At 39.8% G+C, this 18,729-nt stretch overlaps 2 protein-coding genes across 5 annotated transcripts in view; one reads left to right on the forward strand and one right to left on the reverse strand.

The window, feature by feature from the left end:
• LOC119906091 (thymocyte selection-associated high mobility group box protein TOX-like) overlaps positions 1 to 2,515 on the forward strand; it is a 79,975-nt gene extending 77,460 nt beyond the window's left edge. For 2 of the 3 annotated variants that reach the window (XM_038723607.1, XM_038723609.1), the window contains one exon: positions 129 to 2,515. In XM_038723607.1, coding sequence (XP_038579535.1) covers positions 129 to 171 — 43 coding nt within the window. In that variant the 3' untranslated portion in view covers positions 172 to 2,515. The remainder of the gene's footprint in view (positions 1 to 128) is intronic. The other variant, XM_038723608.1, reaches the window with a different exon arrangement.
• A 2,726-nt stretch (positions 2,516 to 5,241) lies between these two features.
• LOC119906119 (large neutral amino acids transporter small subunit 1-like) lies at positions 5,242 to 17,759 on the reverse strand. 2 transcript variants are annotated; one of them, XM_038723644.1, is made up of 11 exons: positions 14,976 to 17,759; positions 13,957 to 14,478; positions 13,695 to 13,820; positions 11,341 to 11,446; positions 11,168 to 11,212; positions 9,049 to 9,172; positions 8,841 to 8,944; positions 8,488 to 8,584; positions 8,024 to 8,173; positions 6,869 to 7,043; positions 5,242 to 6,598 (listed from the first exon to the last, which is right to left on the reverse strand). In XM_038723644.1, exons 1-11 carry the CDS (start codon positions 15,049 to 15,051, stop codon positions 6,522 to 6,524), a joined length of 1,602 nt encoding a protein of 533 aa, XP_038579572.1. In that variant the 5' UTR covers positions 15,052 to 17,759; the 3' UTR covers positions 5,242 to 6,521. The 2 variants fall into 2 exon arrangements, with proteins under 2 accessions (XP_038579572.1, XP_038579571.1); XM_038723643.1 differs by having other exon boundaries at positions 13,957 to 14,481; positions 14,976 to 17,757.
• Positions 17,760 to 18,729: the final 970 nt, after the last annotated feature.

Below are 18,729 nucleotides of genomic sequence, written 5' to 3' on the forward strand. Positions count from 1 at the left end.
GGAAAAGAGTTCATAAGCTCACTAGGATTTCCTGCTGAAATATAGGATGAAGACAAATGCATGTAGTCAGAACATCATTGTATTCACACGTATCCAGACATACATTAATACAGCTTCTTCTTCCTAAGCAGTGGCATGGGAGCTCGGGACAAGCCTCTCTACCTCACTTGAAGTTGAAAGACCTTCAAATGGCAGACTCCTGGGAGCTTTCCAACATAACAACAACGTCATCGATGTATCTGCTTCTACACCATTCAGTTTTCTTTTGTTTTTGTGACGGATTTAGAAAATCCCAAAGACTGCTACAGTAACTTCACCTATTTGCCAAGCACTTAGATCGGCCAGAAGCCTGAGGCACTTCTCTTGCTTTTTTTTTCCTTATCTGTGAACTTTCCTTTTTTTTTTGCCGGGGCAGTGAGCTTTAAGCTCATGCCAAAATACTGGAAATGAAGACCAAAAGAAAATGTCTTCTCATTTTGATTTGAATTTTTTAAAAGATGCTTTCTCTTCACTCCATTACTCTGTGTTTGCCATGGACTGCCCTCATTGTGGAGATGAAATGCTCTAAGCATACTCAAAGCGTAGGGATCTTGGGTAGAAAGCTAATGCAGGAAACTAGAATTTAGTCACCTCAGCAGGGGTGGATGTACTTCAGGACAGAATGAAACACCCCGCCTGAGTGAAAGCAAAGCAAAATTTTAATGAAGATAGTCACAGATACTTGAGACATTTGTAAATCATTCTTGCCCCTAGTAAAGGACTCCTCATTTCCTTTCTTTCTCACAGAGTGATTGTAAATATCACCAAAATGGAACCCTCTTATGTGTGTATTTAGCTGCAGTCCCTTGCTTTCTTTTTTTAATGCTTTCTTTCTTTAATTCTTTTTGTTTGGTTATGTGATTTTCGTGCAGGCGGATTCAGTGAGGGAATACACACACTAAAAGTTGTGTTGAAACTGTGTTCACTGGTCTTGTTTCTCTCCAAAACGAGAGGAAAAAAAGCAAAGACTGAAAAACGCTCCATTTCCTCTTTTAACTGGCGGAGCTCTGATAGAGAGTGCCACTCTCTTCACATGGCCTCAGGACGTTACAGAACTGTAGAGGTCAAAGGTTGATACCTCTCCTTTTAGCTCCTCCTCCTCTTGGTCAATAAGGACCGCCCCCACCTGTAACCCCCGACACCTACCCTTAGTCCAGACACCACTTGTACAGGTGAATAAAAAAAAAACGTTGCTAAATGTGAAATGTTACTAAAGAAAAAAAACATAACAGTGGGTTTTAAAGTTTTTGACTAGTTTTATTAGGTGTTTTAGAATTGTGTTGAACTCATCTTTATCATTTTTTGTGAAGAAAAAAAATCTGAAGACATTTTGTTTTTTCACTGTAGCAGGATTTGCGTTTGGAGGAAAAGTCATGGGGGTAGATATTTTAATTTTGTGTATAAACCTGCCAAATGTACTTCTTTAATTTGTAAAGCCAGTGCGGAGAGAACCCATTTTGTTTTGTTGAATATCATATGTTTTACAATATGGTCATTCTATTTAATTTGGTTGCAGGTTTCACATCTATTTATGAATGATATGAAGTAATATTTTGGCTTTTTTTCATCAGGGTGCATTATTATTATTATCATTATTATTATTATTATTATTATTATTATTATTATTATTATTGATCAAACACCATGATTATTAGAATAATAAATATTTTTTCAGAAATTGTTGTTGGTGCAACAGCAGTGTACCAGCATTAGATTCATTTTGTGTCACAAATACTTCTTTTGTTTTCTTTTGTCTGTAATAAAATGTTTAAAGTGGAGAAGTGGACGTGCAAATCAGTTATTTTGATCGGTTAGTTTGCTGTGGTTTACATTACTGCATCTCAACACATTCATTCGTAATTTGATAGCTGCTGTAGCCTATAAACATAACTTTGCATTCCCCTGCACTATGTGTTTATTAGGAGAATTATCTTTGAAGTGGTAGGAAAGTGAATGTGACCTTTGTCACATGGCTCATTAGGTGAGAAGCTTAGGCTCAGTGTATCTTCGTTTAATGAACTTTAACCTTTTTATAGTTTTTTTTCTTTACTTTAAATCCAGACATGATCAATACAGTATATCAAGCACATGTCTGCCTGCTGGTCACGTTTTTTTGGGTAAAGGTGTGATGATGAAACTCAGAGTTGATGCAGCAGTACACGGCCTTTCAGGGAACTACCTGAGAAGAAAAAACGAACTGCCTTTTACTTACAAATTTCACAGTTGGATTAAAGGTAGAATAGAAATGGAATCTATCATACCTCCCTCTCTCTCTCTCTCTCTCTCTCTCTATCTACATGATGATGATGATGACGCAGTGCCCCCTAGAGCTGATTCATGAAACTTACCACATTGTTTTCAGTACTCCTATCCAAAGAGGGAAATAATCAATTCATTGCAATTCAATGACTTCAGTTAGACTGTTGGTGAAGTGTAATGCTGATATGTTTTAATGACAATAAAGGACATCAAAGGCCCTTGCCTCACCATCATTACCACCATAGAGGTGCCCTTGACCAAGGCCCTTATCCTACAAATGTGGTTCTATTGTAAGGCGATGTGAATGTGTATAAATGTGTGAGCGTGAACAGGGGAAAGAAGAGGGCATTGCTCTCAGCAAAAGCACCCTTAAAAATTAATTAAAAAGTTATGTTAAAATTAAAAAACACTTGAGAAGTAACATTTGTGAGCAGATGAGAGCAGAATGTCTTTTAAATGCCAACCACTGGGGAAATATGAAATATTTCACATGGCATATAGCTTTAAAAACAGCCATTGTTTTAACACTGTTATGGTTGATTGCAACTGTAAAAGACAGCAATAAAGCAGACTGGACCGACTGGTTTATATTCTCCTTTTGATGTTACTCTATCTCCATCTGCTGGTGACATTTAGTGCTTGTTGTAAGTCTCTGGTTCTATCAAAAAAAAATCAAACCTTATGCCAAAATCTACATTGTATATGCATGATGATGCAAAATAATAGGTACAAAACAAGAAAGCACAACAATATCCAGATCCTAACTACATTAAGTCTCAATTTCAGCAGTGCAAAAAATATTTTAGTCCTAGATCTTTTACCAAGTGAACCAAGCCAAAAATCAACCCATGTGATAAAATGTTGTGTAAAAACTTTTGAGTTTCATTTCATTTGGTTTTATATTTTTTCTTTTGTTTCAAGACCATGCTTGAAACAAGTGAAATGCTCAGGGGACAAGAGGATTTATTTCACCCCACTGGTAGAATTTTTCTTTTTTTATGAAAAATAGCAGGTTCAATACAAGCAACTAAATTATGAGTAAATACTGATGTTGATCATGTGCTTTGCTGTTGAGTCAATCTCAGCTGGTTAAGTAATTGAAACTTCATGCAGATATAGTTTTGCCTAGGGGTTATTTTCCAAAGCAAAAAGCTAGACAGGAAAACTGTGCAAAATAAAAAAAAATAAAATAAATATAAATTTGTAGAACAAAAACAATAATAAATTGAAAAACAAGACACGTTGCATGTTAAGGATTACTTAAGACAAACAACACATCTGTATGTTTTAATGTTATCTGACTAATTCCTGCTTTGTGACATTACCTTTGACAGATGTTTTTTTTATATGTTCTTTCTATGACAATAACAAATGTCCTCTAGTCCTTTGATTAGACTTCACTGGAGCTGGGCTTTACAATAGTGTACAGATTTATTATTCTAGAAACTAAATTAACTGGTGATGTCCCTGTTTGATGCCATCTCTTGTTGCAGAAGGTATCAAAATACTCTTTACGTCACTTGTGCAATATTGGCTCCTTGCTTGTCCAATCTCTCATCACTAATATTTTCTCCAGCAACTCTGATACTGGTTCCATCAGTAAGCATCAGACCCTCTCATTTCCTCTTCAGACGGATATGAACTCTCCCGACAGCGCCGGCATCAGCAGCCTCATTGTCTGACAGCCAACAAACAAGACAAGACAAACAAGAAACGACAGAGCGTTTCATACAGATCACTACCCAAACACTTGATGGCTGAGATGATAACGCCGGTGGACGACATTTTGAAAAAAAACGTGCTTGTGGAACATTCTCGCTTGGATAGAAGCTATCTTGTGTTTTGGGATTGCTTGTTCTATTTGAAACTGTTATCTGCAGATAGGCTGGGGCTAGCTTTTTGTTAACTTGTGCAAGTATATTAGGATGCACATTTCTTTTGTTGGCTACGGCTTTACAAAACACAACCAGGCAAACTTTGAACAAAAATATTTTTATTGTTACATGTACACGTACCTACCATGGTCACTGATATACAGCAGTTACAATAATTGGCATAGGTACTTTCATTTTCAGATTAAAAATATGTTTTTCCCATACATTTCATTAGGTAAACACCATTAAGGGTTCATACATACAGTAATACTTTGCACACTAAAATACAGTATGTTGTGCGATATACAGTGGCAACCACAGAAACCATATATCTTCATAGTCGCAATCAATGATATACTGTGTGTTTAAGAGATGTGTGTACCCTTATTCAATCTATTCAGATATATTAAGTGCACATACAGAGCTCTTCCTGTAAGCATTGTGCTGTTGAGTTGTGCTTGCAACTATCTGACTGTTGAAGATGAATAAATCATGGAGCTGAAAAGGTGCATTATGTTCAAAAGTTTGAGCTAAACTTTCATATCAGCTTTATTTTTCTTAAAATCTGGTGTAAATATCAGATGCTTTAGGGGGACATTGCCTTTAGGTGGTAATGACAGATGTGCCTCCCTTACCCTTACAATGAAAATTCATTTCTATGGTGGTATTTTTAAACTTAAATCGACTATTGTCCAATTTGTTCTGAATTGTTGGTCCAATTTTCAATAAGATGATGATTGAAGAACACATGTGTTTTTCAAAAGAGAAAGACAACGTTTCATTCCCCGGTGGCAATAGTGGAATAGTGGCACTCATTCTTCTATTTAGTGTCTTTAACCAATATCCATTACTATCCCATAGCCAACCATCAGTATTATGCATTTCCACTTGATTTGACAATGTCCTGTAATGAGTAGAGGCTGACAATCCACTAATCAATGGTTGATGTTTACGGTAACTGTCTTTATACTCTGTGTGAAATGTTTTCCACTCAACCACCACCCTCCTTCATGTTCCTTTTGAGTAGACTGGCAAAGTGCTTGCAATAACTTTGGGAGAACCTCAGATATTGCGTTCAAAAGTCAGAGTTTATAGGTACATTTCCTATAAAAACAAAGCTGCTGTCACTAAAGGTACAACATTCATCTTGGTCTTACAATGACATTTAAAAAACAACTGGAATATCAGCACTGACATGTCTGGCACATATTATATATACACACAATACAAATCACTAAACACTAGAATGGAGCTTACTAAATAAAACCACAATGACATCTATACAGGTCTTCAGTGTCTTACAATAATGCCTCACAAACAGGTGCTGGTATCCAATGTCATTTCATCAGCTATCATCACATATGGAACGCTGACTCTGACATGATTTGATGTCGGAATAACAACACGAGAAACAGACCTGCTTCACAACAACACATCTTAAGAAAACATTACATATCCTGTTTGATCTCACTTTAGTTTGTGCTTTAAGATAGTGCTGTGGATTTATTTTACAAAGGAATACAAAAAAATACAAATATTGAAATGAATGTTATTCAACATAAATATTAGTAGCACATAAGTCTAATGTAATCAGTGTTATGCTAGTTAACAATTTCCTCTTCCAACCCTGACCTCATTTATACACTGTACACTGTCAGTGACTGTTTCTTATATGAAAGTTAGTTCATACATCATTAACAGAGAGTTTAACTCACAAGTCATTATTCTATAAAACTGTAAACTATAATAAACTATGTGTATTTTGGTCATTAGTGTTGATTAAATGTAAAGAAAGTTAAAAAAGAAAAATGTTTCTTGCCCAACTAAGATGCTCATTTGTACACTTATGGTGAACAATCCACTTGCATGTTTCAGGCCACTAGAGTACATCATATGTAGCTTCTGATGCTGTGTTTGCAGTATTTCGCAGTTACTGTGTGCCTGCGAGCATTACTTGAGATTAGAGCATGAATCTCCATTTACTAACTAATATGCAACAAGTAAGCATGTTCTAGCATTAATGGAGATATAATTGTAAAATAGATTAAGAATACAATGCAGTGGAACGTCAAAAAACAACTTAAGATTTCCAAATTTTACACATTTTGTAGTGTTCATAAAATGTGCCTTCACAAGAGCATTACGTTCACGTAAACACCCCCCCTTTGCCAAGATTGCCAAGCCGCCCTTGTAAATACCAATTTGTTCCACTGAAACAAGCCTGGTTAGGTGAAGGGTTTTTAAAAAAGAACTGATGTGGCCAAATCACAAATGGAATGAATGTAAACATATCAACAGCGTTCAGACGAAAATATTAACTCAGTCTCGTCCTTTTCAGTTTGTCCAGTGTTATTCTGTTGCCTCATGTTGCTCCCTCTCCTCAGGAACAGACATGAAGATCTTCTGACAGAACATGGTGAAGATTTCTGAGGAGAAACAACTTGTCACGTTAGCCGTGTCTGTTTGCTTTTTATGGGGTTACTACGGGTCAAATGTACGTCAGATTTAATTAAACATCGGATCAACACCTTAATGTGCATTGAGTGTATAAACAAACCAAATGTATCAGTGTCCATAGCTGCACTCGAGCAGATTTTCTCACATGAATTTCATAACAAACTGCAATGAATACTTCTTCAGCCTCGCCTGAACAAACAGTCAAAGATGCTATAAAAACACAAAAGTGTCTGACTCACCCAGCATCTTCTTGACCACATAGGGTTTCTTCCACTTGTAGCCCAGTAGGTATGCCGGGATGCCTGTGAGAATGATGCTGCTGCCTACCAGGCACTCAAACGGAGCTGCCCAGAAGGACACAACGATCATGAAGACGCAGCCCAAAACAAAAGTTACAGGGATGAACAGATACACCTGCGGAAAGAAGATACAATAGATGTAGATGTATGATTTATTACTTTTAGAAAAGAGGAGAGTAGTTTAAACTGATCTTCTGAAATGTGTTGACTGACAAATTTCACGCAATGTTTCTTCTCATATGACATCATAGTTACATACACTATCTTTGAAAAGCAACATCATAATATGGAACTTTAACTTATGATGTGACAAAAGTATTTATAATGATTCAGTAAACTGTTGAAGTCGGTTACGTGTGTATATTATCCACATTATATGTATATGTATATTATTGTGTATGTTGTAATAAGTAATTATATAGTTATCTGGGTATTTATCAAATGTTAATGATTTTAAAAGGGACACTTTATTATTGTAAATTATTGTTAATTTCAAGTACATAAAGTATTTTGACATTTTAGTTTCTCATCTAGCTGAGCATCACAAGCTAATTAAGCTAAAATGCTGTCCTGTCAGAGGATCTGAATTTAGATGTTAGAAATTGACAACCATCTTGTTTTGTGTATGGTTTACACATAAATAGTAGAACTCTGTTTATTTCTTGTTAGAGGTTCATCTTATGAAACAAATATGACGAGACCACTTGGGCTCAAAGGAAAGATGAAAGACTCTTATCAACCAAAGTCATATTCCCATGATGAAACAGAAAACAAAGAACCATGTATTCATGTAAAAAAAACACCACTCCCTCTTATTCTGAAAACACAGTATGGTTCCACTTCCAATTAATAACAACAGCAGTGATACAATGGCGCTTTCATTATTTTAAAAAACAGTGGATGCTCTGTGAAACCAGGAGACCTGTTGATGTTTTGGGCAGACAAAGAAACTGGCTGAGGTTCAGGTAGAGCAAAGGTCCCATATGTGTAACTCAGTGAGTCTTAAATCCTTTAAAATTAATTTTCACATACAAGTAACCAGTGCAACAAGCATTTACCACCTGCAATACAAACTTTCAGATATGGGCACTCTACCTTAATAGGCCTTCTGAGGTCGGGCTTAGTAAAGCGAAGCCAGAGCATGCCAGCAATGGCCATACCGACACACAGCCAGGTGAAGAAGCTGAAGAGATTGATGACAGAGAAGATGTCCTGAGAAATGGCGTACATCATCGACAGCAAACACTAATGAAAGGGAAAAGGAGGACAAGATTGTATTAGTATTACATACGCAGCATAAAAACACACGTTGTTACTAGAGTGATTTTGTAGAATAGACGCTTTGCTATAAGCTAATGTGAATAGGAGAGTTGTAACTAACTTTTAGAGGCTTCACATGCGTATCAGACCAGATTTATGGACTGCATTCTTTTTAGCTAGTAACCATATTCAACTGCTCAAAATTGGAGAACACCAGTCAGAAACATCCATTTCTAATGCAATTTGTAATGGTGATGATTTAACGGTCAGATCATTGCTGTTAGTAGCAGGATTCTTACTGTGAAGATGAGGGACGGCACCGGTGTGAAGAGGTCTGTGTGGACCAATCCCAGAGCAGCAGGGAGTTGACCCTCTCGAGCTCCAGCATAGAACAACCTAGAAAAGGTAATATATAGAATTTTAAGTCGCTTTGGACTAAGCGTCAGCTGAGTAACTAATTATTATCATTATTATTATTTTTATTATGATCATTAAGCTCAAGACTAGTTTGAGCAGTAGTAAGTTTTTGGAACACTTTTAAACACACATCCAACAAACAAGCACTCCCAAACCTTATTTTTTATCATTAAACAATGATAATAAAGTGTTTTACAGTGAGCTAAATGCTCAGTTTTATATGTGCAACACACACCGTGCTGAGGTGAACAGAGATCCGTTAACGGCTCCAAAGCAAGACAGTCCCACAAAGACAGGAATCAGCCAGGACATCACACCAAGATGGTACTCCCCAAAGCTCTGCAAAACAGCACCACATACATGAAGGCAGCTCACATTTTGTGAAAACACAACCTACCAACACGTCCAAGGTAAGTAAGCAACTGATGAGGTATGAAACTCACCACGGCAACAGCCTCGGACTCGACCATGACTTGAGGAGAGATGGTGGTGAAGTAGGCTAGGTTGGTCAGAACGTACACCACCGTCACTATAGGCATCGATATGATGATGGACAAGGGAAGGTTTCTACAGGGGGGGAGAGGCCATTAATTAATGGTCAATAGAGAAAAGAGTACCCAACATATTTTCTACATCTGATCAGTCATGCTAGTTTATACAGTGGGTACGGAAAGTATTCAGACCCCTTTAAATTTTTCACTCTTTGTTTCATTGCAGCCATTTTCCAAAAATCAAAAAAGTTCATTTTATTTCTCAGTAATGTACACTCAGCACCCCATCTTGACTGAAAAAAACAGAAATGTAGAAATTTTTGCAAATTTATTAAAAAAGAAAAACTGAAATATCACATGGTCATAAGTATTCAGACCCTTTGCTCAGTATTTAGTAGAAGCACCCTTTTGATCTAATACAGCCATGAGTCGTTTTGGGAAAGATGCAACAAGTTTTTCACATCTGGATTTGGGTATCCTCTGCCATTCCTCCTTGCAGATCCTCTCCAGTTCTGTCAGGTTGGATGGTAAACGTTGGTGGACAGCCATTTTCAGGTCTCTCCAGAGATGCTCAATTGCGTTTAAGTCAGGGCTCTGGCTGGGCCATTCAAGAACAGCCACGGAGTTGTTGAGAAGCCACTCCTTCGTTATTTTAGCGGTGTGCTTAGGGTCATTGTCTTGTTGGAAGGTAAACCTTCGGCCCAGTCTGAGGTCCAGAGCACTCTGGAAAAGGTTTTCGTCCAGGATATCCCTGTACTTGGCCGCATTCATCTTTCCCTCGATTGCAACCAGTCGTCCTGTCCCTGCAGCTGAAAACCCCCCCACAGCATGATGCTGCCACCACCATGCTTCACTGTTGAGACTGTATTGGACAGGTGATTAGCAGTTCCTGGTTTTCTCCACACATACCGCTTAGAATTAAGGCCAAAAAGTTCTATCTTGGTCTCATCAGACCAGAGGATCTTATTTATCACCATCTTCGAGTCCTTCAGGTGTTTTTTAGCAAACTCCATGCAGGCTTTCATGTGTCTTGCACTGAGGAGAGGCTTCCATCGGGCCACTCTGCCATAAAGCCCCGACTGGTGGATTGCTGCAGTGATGGTTGACTTACTACAACTTTCTACCATCTCCCGACTGCATCTCTGGAGCTCAGCCACAGTGACCTTTGGGTTCTTCTTTACCTCTCTCACCAAGGCTCTTCTCCCCCGATAGCTCAGTTTGGCCGGACGGCCAGCTCTAGGAAGGGTTCTGGTCGTCCCAAATGTCTTCCATTTGAGGATTATGGAGGCCACTGTGCTCTTAGGAACCTTAAGTGCAGCAGAAATTTTTTGTAACCTTGGCCAGATCTGTGCCTTGCCACGATTCTGTCTCTGAGCTCTTCAGGCAGTTCCTTTGACCTCATGATTCTCATTTGCTCTGACATGCACTGTGAGCTGTAAGGTCTTATATAGACAGGTGTGTGGCTTTCCTAATCAAGTCCAATCAGTATAATCAAACACAGCTGGACTCAAATGAAGGTGTAGAACCATCTCAAGGATGATCAGAAGAAATAGACAGCACCTGAGTTAAATATGAGTGTCACGGCAAAGGGTCTGAATACTTCTGACCATGTGATATTTCAGTTTTTCTTTTTTAATAAATTTGCAAAAATTTCTACATTTCTGTTTTTTTCTGTCAAGATGGGGTGCTGAGTGTACATTACTGAGAAATAAAATGAACTTTTTTGATTTTTGGAAAATGGCTGCAATGAAACAAAGAGTGAAAAATTTAAAGGGGTCTGAATACTTTCCGTACCCACTGTATAATATTTAAAGGGATAAGCATCACATGCTTTACAAATGTAATGTTTCAGGTATCATACAGGGGGTGGATGTAACAACTGGAAAGGCTAAATATTTAATGTAATCCAATCCACTGCAATAAAACTCAAGCATCCTCTCAAGCACCTCTGTCACAGAAGTGTTGATTCAACTCTCAACCGCCACTGTATTGGATTGCATTAAATTGTAGTGGGTAGGGGTTCATGTCAGTTTGTATACTGTATACACAACCTTCATCACATTTAAGTCACCTCTCTGGATTGATCATCTCCTCCGTCACATAGTTCAGGTAATTCCTAGGAGAAAATATAGAGTTCAAGACAATTTTAGTGATTGGATATAGACTGGAATTACTGTATATTGTATTGCAAAAGCAAAAACTTGGCAACTATAAATAAGCCATTTCTATTTCTTAACGCCTCACCAGCCTCCAAAAGCAAAGAGACCACTGTACAGAGCCAATACAATATTGTCCACTCCCGTTTTGCTGCCTTCAAATGCCTTTTCTGGTGTCAGGTACGGCACATCACCTGCACATACACACACAGAAAGAAAAACACATTTAAAGGATCTAAAACAACTGAAAGAAACATCCCCCTCTCTACACCGACAGCTTTACTTCATGAGGTAATTGTGGGGTTTCATAGACATTTAATGGATTGTCATTCAGGGCTCCCACCACTTTTTATTTCATGTATGAAGGCCAGTCTGTTGCAGCCTGCCCTTTGACACGTTTTAATTTTTCATCCAGCAACTAGCCAGTCTAAGCACTTTGCCTCCAGATTCTGCTTTGATGTACAGTAACATAATCAGGTTCTGCCCAGCTGACATTTAGAAAAGGACATAAATATCTATTGAGTAAGTAAGTAAACTCCACTCCACTCATTTACCCACAGCAGCTCACAAATCTAGTGTATCATTAGCAAGGACAATTAGGATGTGTGTGTGTGTTTCATGTTTTTATATCCCGGTGGGGACTTTAACTTGAATGCACACTAAGCAATGGGGACTCCTGTCACTGTGGGGACAAAAACTGAGGTCCCCACAAGTAGAGAAGTTTTTTGAGGGTTAAGACTTGGTTTTAGGGTACAGGTTAGAATTAGGTTAGGTTTAGGATAAGGACAAGGGAGATGTCCCCACAGGGATAGGGTACAAACAAGTGTGTGTGTGTGTGTGTTTTAAGTCTTGGTTCTGTGAGACTCTCTCCTCTACCTGTGGCTTTCAGATGTTAATGACTCTACTTTCCATGAGGCCTATTACGCACATATTATTTTCTCACTCTGTCCTTCTCTCATGCACTCTGAAAGACCACAGTGTGACAACAGCCGGCAAGCTTCGCCGCCTAGTTTCCATGGTAACACAGTGTGGAGCACAATGGCGGTGGGCGTGGCGTTGCAAAGGGGGTCAGTAGATGTAGCACAGAGCAAATGATGGCCACACTGTCTTCCCGCGCTGTTTAATTTTGATTCAGTTGCTTTGCTATTTCAGTTTTAAAAAGCATATATATCTTTCGTTACTCAAGATGGAGCTGACATTGCATATGTGAATCACATCAGCAGTGATTGTCTCCCTCCATGTTTAGGGCAATGGTATGGAAGATTCAATTCAAATAATGTGATTCATTGTGATTCATTGTAAGGGCAATTACTGCAGGCAGAAAGTGTATCTTTTTTGCAGCAGTTATCAATGTTCCTAATATGGCGATATCAATTCCATCATGTTCTGTTAGATACATACAGATGAGTCCTGTAAGAACCTAATTACACTCAGCAGCGCTCAGCTTCAAAGTACACCCACGTAGACTCGCACGCACATGGTTACACACTTGCACAGGCTCAATCACATGGCTGCAGACACACAAGCCTTGTGTTCAGACTCAGCAACTGTGCAAACAAACTGAAAGGAGGGCAGTCTGCTTGGTTGGGCTTATTAGTGTTAGTCAACAATTTGCTGATAATTAGAGACAAATGAAGTAAACCTCAGTATCAGCATTGCCAGTCGATACCATAGAGTCGATACTGACACACGTGGGGTGGGACACTATAACTATGCTTTGATAAAACCTGCAAACAGCAATAGTATTTATTTTAACAAACCTTTCATTTTTGCAATAAATAACAATGAAGTGGGAGTTGGTTTAACGCAGTGTACACAGCTGCATGCTGGGAAACACACACTAATCATATTGGAAGTTGGAGAAAGCAATGCTTGTTGGGACTGGGAGGGAGAAAAACCATAAAAGAGGATTTGGAACAAAGTATAATCATACTTCAGTTTCAAAACAGGTTTGAAAGTGTCTGCCTAATGCAGCAAGGTCACGGTCACACTGAAAAGTAGAGATTTACTGATCTATACTGAAGTATATTTCCATACTGTTTAATATTATATTTAAATAATTATTAGGGATTGGGGTTAGGGGTAATTTGGCCAATCGTATTATGAATGTAAATATTGGCACATGCCTCATTAGGGTTAGGGTCTCACATTAACACAGAACTAGTTTTCTAATTCTGTGTTGAAGTGATTCTGTTCAACAAAGAGTTGTGACCAACATGTTAGTATTGACATCAGGAATGATACCAGATGAACCAGTGAAATAGAGTGAACTTCAAAACCCAGCTGAAAGCAGATCTCTTTATGTTATGAAGACACGTGGCCACAGAATGCTGTAAGGCATAGTTTTACCCACAGCGTGAAAGAGCCAAACTATGAAGTAAAGAAATGAGGGTCAATCTGGACTTTTAGGTGACTGTTGCTCTTTGAGTAAGTGGGACTCACCTGTGGAAATCTGGATGAAGCCAAAGAGGATGATGATGATTAGAGCTAGCAATTTGGAGGCCGTGAACATGTCCTGGACCTTGGTGGCCGCTCTCACACTGATACAGTTTACAAACGTCAGGGAGGCTGCAGGAGGTACAAAAGAGAGTGGACTGGAATTAAGTATATCAAGTATATGAATTATTTGTCATCTCTAAAGAAAGAGAATATATGTCTACAGTTAGTTTTTGCAAGTTAACCCCAGCCATCAATCCCCACTCACTAAGACACAGGCAGGCAATGAGTTTGGCAGCACTGTCGGGCACGCTGCAGTTCGGGTAGAGAGGTTTCAGAAGGTAGGTTGCAAACACCAGCGACACCACATACTGTGACGACGGCCGGATGATGAGCATCTCCACCCACAGCTTCAGGAAGGCCGCCAGTTCACCATACACCTCCAGGATATAGGTGTAGTCTCCCCCCGACTTGGTGATGGTTGTGCCCAGCTCAGCGTAGCACAGGGCACCCATGGTAGAGATCACTCCACAGGCGGACCAGATGATCAGGGAGAGCCCTGCTGAGCCGGTCTCTTTGACCACGCCTGTTGGAGTGACAAAAATGCCAGAGCCGATGATGGTGCCTATGATCATTCCCACGCCGTTGAAGAGGGTGATACTGCGTTTGAGCTCGATCTTCTCCCCTTTGGTAGGTGAGCCATCAGTGGGACTTGTGGCAGTGGGAGCAGGGACCATGAGGGTAGACGGCTGCTCTACAATCAAATCGTCCTGGTCTGGGTCTGCATCAGCTGCTGTCAGAGAGAGGACAGCGGACCAGGAGATTAGATGAGAGAGTTTCACATTTGAAAAAAATCATCAGTGTCAGTCCACGTGCCCATGTGTGCATTCTGGGTCAATATATGTGTGGCATGGCTTATTCAAAAACAGGTTAAGCAGGCTCATCGGGGTAATTTTGAAAACCTGTTTTTGAAGAGTGACACCTTACCTACCTAATTAACCTCTCCTTCTGTTAATGTGAACACACACTGCATCAGGTTATTATGTTTACACTCACAGAAAAGGGCTCGTGAGGCACACAAGGTCTATTTTTGAGTAATTTGTGTCATATTTAATCACCTTAATCACACAGACACCACTATGGTACATCTCTATAGCCACGTTAATCTCAATGTACTTTTGCATCAGGCAATGTTGCATCAGAGCGCATGGCGGAATAATGCAGCGCTGCACCATGTGGTATTTACAGGAGTGAGAGCATGCACAGTACAGCATGCACAGTACCTACCTCCCATCTTCTCCTGGCTCGCCGCCTTGGCAACGCTCTCCCGGCTGCTCCGTGATTTCAGCTCCGGCTCAGCCATCTTCCCTCTTAATCTGGGTCCCCCTGTCTTGTCTTTTTTCCTCCGGGCCCCCTGTTTCCTTCCGTCCTTTATGTCCCCTTTCTCCTCCTGCCTGGATCTCCTCTCTGTCTCTCTAACACACGCAACCACCCCACCCCCTAACTCTCCCTAACCCTCCCTGATTCGTCCTCTCTCACACACATACACACACATTGTCCACTTCATTCGCGCACACTGCCGTCGTCACTCAGACTTGAATTCATCTGACCCTGATCCCATCTGTCCCAACCTCCCTCCCTCAGTCTGTCTCTCCAGGATACAGCAGGGAGGAGCTGAACCTTTGATGATGCTGCTGCTGCCTGAGCCTACGCCCACTCCAACTGAATGATGGGATAGCTCAGAGGGGAAAGTAGGTTACTGGCAGGGACCATTTGGAGGGGCCACCATGTGACACTGTAATCTTTTCGTGTGCTGCCTAATCCGGTGGTATACTTCATGTCGACGTGTGTCTGTGTGTGCTTTGGTGTCAGAGCGTCTCAGTAAGGATGATGCATATCTGGTGCTCCCTCTACTGGTGTTAATGTGAAAAAACAAGGGTCTTTGTTCTCCGTCACGCACAAAGGTGACGCCACAGAGAAAATGGAGACCCCAATGGCAATATGCAGTGCAGACAATGCAGAATAATAATGACTCAGCACATGGTATTTCTGGATCACCTAATGCTTTTTCCATCTCCATATTGGCTAACATGAAATTGTGAAATTGTCCCAAGGTGTTCAAACAAGACAAATACTACAGTATTATAATGTCAATGTGCACTGCTCCATTACAGTAAGGACAGTATAGCTTACTGTAAGTACAGACACATACTGGTCAGTTATAGAAATAATTTTGCAAGGGATTCTGGACATTAAAGAGCTTAAAGGGTGGAAATCAAGGGCAACTGGGCTTCTTTCAAGGATATTTGAAGATGCTTCACCTCTCATCCAAGAGGGTTCTTCAGATCTGGCTGACTGGCATCAGAGCATAAGCTATGGGTTATCAGATCCCTGCACCATTGAGTTGATAACATACCAACAAGTGCCCAAGCTCAAAAGAATGAGCATAAACAACTGAAGGATGCACTTACAGCTTGTAGATATCCCAACTGGCACTTTACAAAAACAGCCACAAGACAACAACAACATTGTGATTCCATATGTGTCTGGAGTATTTGATAACCGTAAGAGGATTTTTGACAAGCACCCTGTGTTTTTTAAACCCAAGTACACACTAGGATAGATACTAGTCCACCCTAAAGGCTGCACGCCCAAACACAAGAAAAGCAATCTAGTGTATGCTGTCGAGAGTGGTGAGAAATGCACAGACCTATTTCTTGGGGAAACTAAATAACCATTACACAAACGCATGGCTCATCACAGAGGGGCCAACTCCTCAGGTCAAGACTCAGCAGTTTACCTACATTTGAAGGATTAGGGACACTATTATACTATAACAACAATATTCATATTCTATATAGGGAGGAAAGATGTTTTTAGAGAGGAGTGAAATAAGCCAGAGTCAACACCAGAGTAGAGAAACTATCTCTCAAGAGTGGAGGTCTGTGACGCCATTTATCACCTGCTTAGAGTGCTGTCTTTCATCTCTTCCCTGGAGATTGAACAAACGCTCACATTTGGCATCATGTGACAATGCCAATGAAGGTCATTCAGACTTGGCCTCAGGTGACTTTACAACAACCATAACGACTGTTGCTACAACAGCCAGGAGCACTAACGAACCAAGCTGTGTGGGCCTTTCCATCAAATTCACAATGACCCCACTGAGGTTAAATGGCTGGGATTCCCTGCCAGTCAGCCAGAATTGAAGAAGCCTCTTGAATAAGAGGCGAAGCATCTTTAAGTATCTTCAACCAAGTCCAGTTGCGCTTGATTTAAAACTTACCTTGGCTAGCAATGGCCCGGACGACTAAGAGTTTTCACAGACATCTTTTAGGGAAATTGTGTAGATGTGTAAAAGTAATAAATTTTTATGTCACTGAAAATGGTCATCAATCAAGAGGTTGAAGCTTTTATTTGCAAAGCATATCCTATAATGTCAGGTTGATTTGCCTTATGGGCACTTAGTTTGACGCTGATGAATTGCACGTCACATTTTCAACCACTAGATGGATACCTAAACACGTTTCAAATTGGGGACTTGCTTCTGGTAAACAAGTGATACGTTTATGTTTATGCCGCTCCGTCATTAAATGCGATGCAATAAAGAACGGAGCGGATGTAGTCTACATTTCTCATTCACAAGCTCTAGTAAATTAGGTTAGCTTTTTTTTGCCTGTTGTGTAAAAGACACCAAACGTGCATAATGTGTGTTCACACCGTCCACAGTAAACCTGCAGTGTTGAGCTTCCATTCAAGACGGACGAGCTAACTTCCTTAAAATGTTTGTTGTAATGTAAAATGTGCATTCCGAGAATGAGCCCCGTTCTGTTTAAGCGGTAGTAGTTGCTTACTTGCATTACTATCAACGCTGACAAAGTCGGCCAACGATCCCCAAGCTCAGTTCATGCGAACATCTCAGCTTTATGAAGGGTGGACGCTGGTCGACACTGGAATCACCCAGAGCACTTTCTGCCTCGAGTCCGGGGACTTTCCCCTGGGCGAGAGTGAGAGAAACCAGGTCCTCAGCTTGTAGCCCAGAGTGCAAGCCTTCTGAATGCCCGGATGTGATATGGCGGGCACGGAGTATAAGTAGGAGCATATACGGCAGTTATTCACAATCAGGGTGTCACAAAAGTTAGACGTGTTTTTTTTTGCAGTGTAACGTTACTCTGATCAACTGCGAGCGGAGGTTTACTCTTACAAACTTCTCCGTTGTTTGTAAGTAGATAGTTGTTGAATTAAAATATTAAACACCGTGAAGGATCATGGGAGATTTTAAAGGCATAGTGTGCCACAGACCGTGCCCACCACAATAATGTTTCACATTTCTTATTTCTTTATTTCTTTATCCAGGCACAACTGTGCCCAGTACAAATACTCATGACACTGGAGATTGAATAGGAACCTGGCTGCTATCACTTTCAAATGGATTTACAAGTCTGTTTAGCCTCTGATACTAAATGATGTCTGATTGCAATAGTTTACATTATTGCTCATAACACAGAAATGCGGGAAACCACAAATTCAACATCATTAATTTTCATGTCTCCAATTATTGTTTTCAAGTAAATATTATTAACTAAAAGAAATAATATGCTAAAGAGAAAAACAAAAGGGAGGTATAATAAGGAATAAATCGTGATAAAACGAATTATTCAAAACATTAGACAAAGGAAATGAAACTCGAAGCATATCTTTTATGCTTCTTGTGTGAATAGTGTCTCCATGTATGCTATCTTATATCTTTTTAAAGCAAAGGGGCGTGTTTTCCATCTGTTAAGACTGAGTAGGACCACAGACTAGGCCTATCTCCATGAGTCATGATTTAAATTTAAAACGGAAAAATAAGACATTAAATCGGAAGTCTCACAAGAAATTAACAGTCTCAGTTAATACTAAGAGGTCGTCTGTTACATGAGCATTCACATAAAATAAATAGTTTTGCCTTCATTAATTTAGCCTACTTTACGGACTAAAGCTCATTGTCGAGATCACATGTAAACTACTCAACTAAACTGTATGTCTGAAATCACAAATA

The sequence above is a fragment of the Micropterus salmoides genome, unplaced genomic scaffold (genome assembly GCF_014851395.1).
Source record: "Micropterus salmoides isolate LMB-PRFRI ecotype aquatic unplaced genomic scaffold, ASM1485139v1 Ms_hic_scaffold_16, whole genome shotgun sequence".
Taxonomy (NCBI): domain Eukaryota; kingdom Metazoa; phylum Chordata; class Actinopteri; order Centrarchiformes; family Centrarchidae; genus Micropterus; species Micropterus salmoides.